At 40.9% G+C, this 8,296-nt stretch overlaps 1 protein-coding gene across 1 annotated transcript in view; it reads right to left on the reverse strand.

Moving 5' to 3' along the window:
• Positions 1–7,533, reverse strand: part of ANKRD42 (ankyrin repeat domain 42) — a 55,481-nt gene extending 47,948 nt beyond the window's left edge. The window contains exons 1-2 of the mRNA XM_007468055.1: positions 7,476–7,533; positions 3,881–3,957 (exon numbers count right to left, since the gene is read on the reverse strand). Coding sequence (XP_007468117.1) covers positions 3,881–3,957; positions 7,476–7,533 — 135 coding nt within the window. The remainder of the gene's footprint in view (positions 1–3,880; positions 3,958–7,475) is intronic.
• Between the last annotated feature and the right edge of the window lie 763 nt (positions 7,534–8,296).

The following is an 8,296-nucleotide window of genomic DNA, read 5'->3' on the forward strand; positions in this document are numbered from 1 at the left end:
AGGCCACGACAGTGACAGGCCCGCGTACCCGCAAAAAAAAAAAAAAAAAATTTATGTTTAATGAATTAAACAAAAATATGATGACCATGATTCATCAAATAGAAAATAAAGAGACAGAAATTTTTTTAAAAAAAGAAAATTCTGAAGGTGCAAAGTATATCTGAAATAAAAGTTTACTACAGGGGCTCAAAAGCTGATTTCATCTGACAGGAGAAAAAAAATGAAGTCTAACAAAGCACAGTTTTCACCAGCTGTTAATTTAGTGATAATTTTATACTACCAACATAAGTACCATGAGTCTTAAGAAATTTCAGAAAGGATAACAAAATGTAAAGGTATTAATGCAGTACTCAAGTAGAGAATTAGGAGATGATCCTCAAATGGGAAAGTAGAAAGTCGCCAAAACCTTTTGATTTAGATTTATTTTTGTTAAAATTTAACAAACATTTCTTGAACAGCTGCTATGCACTATGCTAGACAGTAAAAATATAAATTTAATTCAACAAATTCATCAATACAACAAACATTTATTGGGAACCCACAATGTGACTCCAATATGCCAGACACTATGCTAGATGCTGTGGAAAAAAAGATAAATAAAACCCAAATGGTACCTTCAAAGAGCTCAAAGTCTAACAGAGAGGGACTTCCCTGGTGGTCCAGTGGCTAAGACTCCGTGCTCCCAAATCAGGGGGCCCGGGTTCGATCCCTGGTCAGGGAACTATATCCCGCATGCTGCAACTAAGACCCGGCACAGCCAAATAAATAAAAAATAAATAAATAAAGATTTTTTTTAAAAAGAATATTAAAAAATATCTAACAGAGAATGCAATTCAATGTGATAAATACAATTTTTTAAATGTGTATAAAATTGAGGGAAAAGTTGCTAGTTGGAGGATACTGAGGGGGGAAACACAGAAGGCCCTGCCAAGTGGGTGCTACCTGACCTGGATTTCAACAAGCTAACCACTGGGAAGAGGTGAGACCAGGCAGATGAAACGGCATGTACACAGTCTATGATAATATGAAACAGTGGACTAGTTTGGGAAATGACAGTAGTCACCAGTACTGCAACATGAAACAAGTCTGATGGGAGATGAGGCTGGAGAGGTAAGTCTACCGTATTAAATAGCTTAAATAGCTTTATCCTACAGGGTATAAAGAGTCACTACTGGGACTTAAGGAAGGTTTTAAGTAATAGCAGATTTTTGTTTTAGAGCAATAATTTTGTATGCCCGTTATGAACTAGAAGTAGACAAGAGAGGAAAGAAGGAAATCAAGTAGCTCTAAGGCAGTGGCTATGAAGGTGTAAAGGACAAATTTGAGAGACAAAGACAGAACAGAATCAACTGACTTAGGGATCAGTTCTCACTACATCAATGTGCATCATGAAGCACTTGACCTAGACAAATGCTGATACTGTGTTTTGCTTCTGTAAAATCCTGAGACAACTCAATATGATGCAAAGGACATTAGCCTGGAAAACTAAGAAAGGGAGGGAAAAGAATAACAGTTTAGTTTTAGACCAACTAAATTTAAGATGCCAGTCAGATATGCATGAGCTGTTGATAAGCGCCGGATGCAGAAACCAGAATTCAAATTCTGGAGAGAAAGAGAATCAATGAATTACTATGTAGAAGTGATTAAGCCAAGGAAGTCTAAAAATGGCCTGGAGAGAGAGTGTAAAGTTGAAGAGAGACACCCATTGGCAAGAGCATAAAGAAAACCACTGATTTTAGAGAAGGCAGGTAGGTTAATCAGAGAAGCTGAAAAGATCCCAGGAAAGAGATGAAATAAATGGTAGAGCAACAAGTCCTATCTTATTTCAAATATGGCAGAGTAAAATCAGTATTTCCTCCTCTCTTCAAAATCATTTAAAAAATTTAAAAAAGAGCAAGAAAACCCCATCTTTGATGAAGCTAGGAGATATCTGAAACCACAAAACAGATGGGAAAGCTGCCAAAGTATAGATCAAACAGGAATGTGGGAGCAAACAGCAGAGAAAATCCCCACGCAGGGCTGCAAGCACAGAAAGACCCGTCAAGGCACATTTCTCCCAGGTGAGAGGAAGCCACTAAAAGGCCAAAGCAAAAACCCCTACAGTTCAAGTGGGGCACACAAACTGGTGGAGAGAGATTCTTTGGACCAGATTTGGTTCCAAAAGCAGAAAAGCCCAAACAAAGAAATCACACAGAGAAGCCATATTCATGGAAAGCAGACTCTGTTTGTGTGGCAGGGAAAAAAGAGAGTTGAATAGTGAATAGACCTACTGCAGCCTACAGACTGGAGAAATGTAATAGCTAAAATAAGCTCCCCACACACAACCATGAATCGTGAGAAAAATTCCAGTTGGCTTTGCACACAGCCCAAGAATAAGAAGTTGTGCATACAAATGAACTTATCTATGAAACACAAACAGACTCACAGACATAGAGAACACACTTGTGGTTGCCAAGGGGGAGGGGGTGGGAGAGGATGGATTGGGAGTTTAGGATTAGCAGATGCAAACTATTATATACAGAATGGATAAACAACAAGGTCCTACCGTACAGCACAGGGAACTATATTCAATATCCTACGATACACTAACATGGAAAAGAATATGAAAAAGAATATATATACATACATATAACTGAATCACTTTGCTGTACAGCGGAAATTAAGACAACACTGTAAATCAACTATACTTCAATAAAATAAATTAATAAAAAAAGAAGTGCATAAAAATATTCACTAAACACTGCTTTGTACTAGTGAAAAATTGAAACGAATGAAATATCCATCAATCAAAAAAATCAATAAATTCTGATATTCATCTAAGAATAGACTATTACAACATGGCTGAAAGGAATGAACTAGAGTATATATATGTAATCACGTCATTAAAATTCAAAAACACATTGTTGAACAAAAAAAGCAAGCTGCAGAATGATACAAATAATATGATGACATTTATATAAAACATGCCCTTTAAAACAGTGATATAATCATATGTAATAACAGCATAAAACATATATGGTAATAATAAACACCAAATTCAGGGTAATATTTATCTCTGGAGTTGGAAGGAGAGAAACGACACCTGGGAGGGGTGCTCAGGGACTTCAAATGTATCTGTGATACTCCATTTCTTTTCCAAAAATCTGAAGCAACTACAGCAAAAATATTAGGATTTGATACAGCCAGGTATGCATTACGTTATCCTCTGCAAGTTACCCTGTATGCTTGCCTTAGGAACCCCGCCACCACCCTGTGAGGAAGCACAGACCAACCCACATGTGGGGACCTCACAAAAAGACCCCCTTGGAGAGGGATCAAGGGGCGCAGCCTACAACTAGCATCTACTACCAGATGTCTGCGTGAACAAGCCTTCAGAAGATTCCAGCCCTGGCTTTTAAATCTTCTAGGTAGAGCCCCAAACATCATGGAGTAGAGACAAGCTGTCCCTGAAATCCAAATTCCTGGTTCACTCCTGAGCATAAATAAATGGTTATTTTATACCACCAAGTTTTAGGATAACTTATTACTAAGGTAACCAGAACACCCAAATGTTAGACTGAACTGAAAAGAAAAATATTTGTATATAAATGTATAACTGAATCACTCTGCTGTACAGCAGAAATTAACACAACATTGCAAATCAACTATATTTCAATAAAATATTTTTTTTTAAAAAAAGAAAAGAAAAATATTTTCATTGCCTAGCATAAGGCCTCAGTCCTGTTTGCTAAATTTACAAAACTGTCAACAGCGCTAAACTTACCTCAGTTTAATAACTTATATAGTTTCTTACCTCCAAACTGCCAGAGTGTGCTGCCCAATGTAAAGGGGTAAATTTATGGAGAATGTCAACTTCATTAATGCTGGCACCACGTTCTACTATTTCTGAAAGCTGCTTTACATCTCCAGCGCGTACTGCATCATGTATGCTACCAAAATGCACTTTCTTCCTGGCACCTATTGAAAAACAAAATTGCTTAAAATATATTACAAAACTGAAAAAAGACTAAAGCAACGATTGAACTGAAAGTACAAAATCACTTTGGCTTTCCAAATAATTTACTACAAAGATGTTTGTGATTAACATCTTAATCTGACTTCAATTGCAGCTCTAATATGTAAAGAGCACGGATGTTGTCACCCCCATCCATACATGAAAAAAGTAGAACAAACAAAGTCAACAACTTTTCTCGCACTCATCAAAGAATTGAGGTCTCGGGACAAACGGCCACCCGGAATTTGGAGAAACAGGCAAATACAGAGAAACACGGTCAAGTTCAGCTTACCTGGAGCAGAAGTCACTAGAACCATAAGCTTCTAAAAACACTTAAATAGTAATTTTGACAAATTGCTGGGGACTGGGTATGTAGTAGCCTAACAATGAGAAACTTCTCGGGGCCATAGTCTTAGGAGGTCCCCTCATTTTCACAGATTTTACCTTCAAAACTCCACCAGGTTATCACTGTGAAAAACCAAGAAAAATCACCTCATGTCTTTGGTAAAGGAGGAGAGAGGTAACCATTTTGAAATCTGCCCAGCTATTCTCTGTAACAAAGGCCTACTCTCCAGTGAAAAAGACTTTACCAGAACCTTATCTCACATAGGCAGATATATTTTACTAATATATCTTTCTCATATGTCCTACACTAAGAAAGGAATGGCAGGTCACAATTTTTACTTCATATATTCTAGTGTCTTATATTTTATAATATAATGTTCCAAACATCAAGACTGGATTGTCAGTCTTACTGTACCGTGAAATATTTTAATGTGCATTGTGAACCAGAAGTAATAAAAGTATCTAAGCACGAACAGACAGTTGTTGGAGAAAGAAGAAGTAAATAGTTCAATCAAAGCATTTCCTAAACCAAACAAACAGGCACAATTCCTGAACTCAAATTGTTTTGAAAAGAACTCACCAACACCTCTGGCAGATAATCTATGCAGCCTTGTATTACTATTTATCTATGTATATGTCCTCTCTCCACAATTAGCATGTTAATTTCTTGGCGGCTGAAATCATATCTTATACCAACCCTTAGCAAAATGCTATGCATTTTACTCAAAAGTCCTTTGAGCATGTACCATATGCCAGGCACTATGATAACACAATGAATAGACATGGATTTAAGACATTTTCTTTCCACTGACACTTTAAAATCTATTGGGATAAATTCGATGAAATCGAAAACCTGACAGTAACATCCTAAGAGATTACAGGTAAAATAAAGGAGGAGGAGGAAACACTCGAGGAAGTCTTTGAAGAAAAATTAAGATCTATGCATATGGGAAAGAGAGTAACAAAGCACCCCGAGAAAACCAAACCACTTGGTAAATGTTTAATGATGTTAACCCCCTAGGTCAGACCTTCATTACTCTCCTTTATGTTTGTTTTTTTTATATTTTGGCCATGCCGTAAGGCATGCGGGGTATTAGCTCCTCGACCAGGGATCGAACCCGTGCCCCATGCAGTGGAAGCACGGAGTCTTAACCACTGGACCTCCAGGGACTTCCATTATTCTCCTTTAAACTAGTACTGCAAGTCTACAAATGATGTTCTACCCACTCTAATACATTTTATGCAGGGACGCTCTAATCCATAGTATACAAGGACACTATTCTGATCACTTCATTCCTCCACTCTGAACTGCTTCTGGTTATCCACTGCTAGTCTAGAGAACCAAATCCAAACCCTCAGTATGACAGTCTATGCCCTCCCATAATTTGGCTCCATCTAATTTGACAGCCTTTTTTCTCACCACATTCCGTTCCAATTTATTCATTCATCCACCCATCTATCCACTCAACATTAATCTGGTATCTACCATAAGGATAAAAAGATAAAGAAGACATGGTCTCTATCCTCAAGGGACTCACAGAGATATACAAACACAAATTACAAAACAATGTAGTAAGAGCATGACAGAAATATTCATAAGGAGTTATGAAAGCACAGAAGACTTCTAACTCAGCTAGGGTAGGAGGGAAGGAGAGCAGAAAAAGATTCCTATAGAAGGTAACACCTAAGATGAATCTTCAAGGATTAGCAGGAATTCGCCAGGTGAAATGGATGTGGGGAAAGGTATCCTGGACAGGTCAAGAAACTATAAAAATACCCACCCTATTGTTGAAGCATAAAGTGGAAGGAAAAGAGGCTAGAATTAGACAAGAGGCAGGCTATGCTGGAACTTGCTGAACTTGAGCAGTGGGGAGTCATTGAGGGATTTTAAGCAGAAGAATAAGAATGATCAGATTTGTAATGCTGAGTTAGGCGAATTCATTGAGCAAAGGGCAAGAGTATAGACTCAGGGAGACCATGTAGGAAGATATCTACAGTAGTCTACACCAGAGAGGTTGAGACCCTCAACCAAGTGAATGGCAGTAGGAACAGAAAAGGAGACAGATTCAACATGTATTAAGGAAGCAGGATGAATTGAACTTGGATGGATATAGTGGGTGAAATAAGGGAAAAGTAATGGGAGAACTCCAAAGTGTCTGGCTTAGTTACATAAGTGGTGTACTGCCACTGAGACAGCGAACACTAAAGGACAGAGAGGGCATATGAATACAAAATTATATTCTGAATGTGTTGATCTTGAGATGCCCATGGAAGAGTTCCAGAAAGGAGTTGTACATATGAGTCTGCAGTTCCAGTGAGAGGTCTGGAGTTGAGTTCTCAGTGTTAGCTATGTCTCAGTATTAGGCAGCTTTTTCTGATCCCCAACCTCACCCTATACTGGAGCCAATGGCTCTCTACTGTTCTTTATAGCATTCATCACACCAGTAATTACTTGCTGAGTATTCATCTTCCCCACTAGAAGGAAGGAATGTGCCTGTCTTCTCTGCTTACATATCCTTAAGGCAAAGCACATAATAGGCACTCAATAAATATTTACTGGATGACTGAATGAATAACAGATTCCGGGGTCGTAACTAGGGTTGAAGCCATAGTACATAACAAGGAAAAAAGCACTAATGATGGCACTATCCAAGGGAAAAAGCAACGTTTTAAGAAGAGGATAGAAGAAAATTCGGGGTAGATAAGTAGATAGATAGATAGATAGATAGATAGGTAGATAGGTAGGTAGGTAGGTAGGTAGGTAAGTAAGTAGATAGATAGAGTCAGTAGAGTGGAAGGAAGAAAATGAGATAAGTCTAATATTATCTCCAGAGTCAAATGCTGCAGAGACGGTAGAACTTAAAAGGGTCCATACATTTTAACAAGAGTTGATGTCAGCTGGGAACGAAGTCTCAGGAATGCGCGCAGATAGAAAAATAAAAAAGGAAGTAAAGCTGAAATGAGGAAGGATGGGGGCCAGGTGAGCAGCTTTGGGACCTACTGAAAACAGGTCAATTAAGGGAAATGAGGAGTGACAGGTGAGAAAGGGAACTGCCAGAAGGGGCGAAGCTCCTATGAGCTGAAGTGAGAAAAGAAGTGTGTTGGAGACGAGGGCCAGTGAAGTAATCTGACTCACATGGGGTCGCAGTCTCCGTAGAGAAGGTGGAGGGGCCTGAACCGGACACCCCGGGCATGGTGCGACCCCTCGGACTCCGGGGAGGAATCGAGTCCAGGCCCCTGCTGCTGCGGCGGTCTTCGCTCGCTGTCACCCACGAGCCAGTGCAGCAGCGGCTGTCTTCCTCGTCGTCGCTAGGCCCGGGGACGCCGTCCTCCGTCGTTCTCTCCCAGGAGCCCCGGCAGCGGGAACCTTCGTCTTCGCTTTCTCTCTCCCAGAAGCGGCGGCGGCTGGCGTCTTCGCTGACGCTCACGACGGAGGAGTCGCTGGCCACGTAGCCGCGGTCTTCACTCAGCCCCTCCTCCCAGGAACTGCTGAGGCTGCGGCCGCCATCCACACTTCCGCCCTCCCAAGAGCCACTGAGGCGGCGGCTGTGGTCGTCACTGCCTCTCTCCCCGGAGTCGCTGGTTCGGGGACCCCGGAGCTCCCTGACTCCCTCCCAAGTCCCACTGAGATGGAGGCCGCGGTTTTCTCTGACCGTTCCCCCGGAGTCACTAGTGGGGTGGCTTCCGACTTCATTTAAACTCACGTCGCTGCTGCGGTCTCCCCTTACTCTCTCCCAAGAGTTGCTGGGATAGTGGCCACGGTCTCCCCTGACTCTCTCCTGAGAGACACTGCGACGGTGCCCCAGGTCTTTACTGACCCTTCTTGAGTCATTGCGGGAGAAGCGGACGTCTTCACTTGCTCTTCCCGTCGGTACCCTGCAGCGGTGGTCGCTGCCTTCACGGATTCCTCCCCTGTCTTCGCTACGACTAAAGCCCTGGCCTTCGCTAACTCTTTCC

This window comes from Lipotes vexillifer, unplaced genomic scaffold (assembly GCF_000442215.2).
Source record: "Lipotes vexillifer unplaced genomic scaffold, Lipotes_vexillifer_v1.1 scaffold2430, whole genome shotgun sequence".
Classification (NCBI taxonomy): domain Eukaryota; kingdom Metazoa; phylum Chordata; class Mammalia; order Artiodactyla; family Lipotidae; genus Lipotes; species Lipotes vexillifer.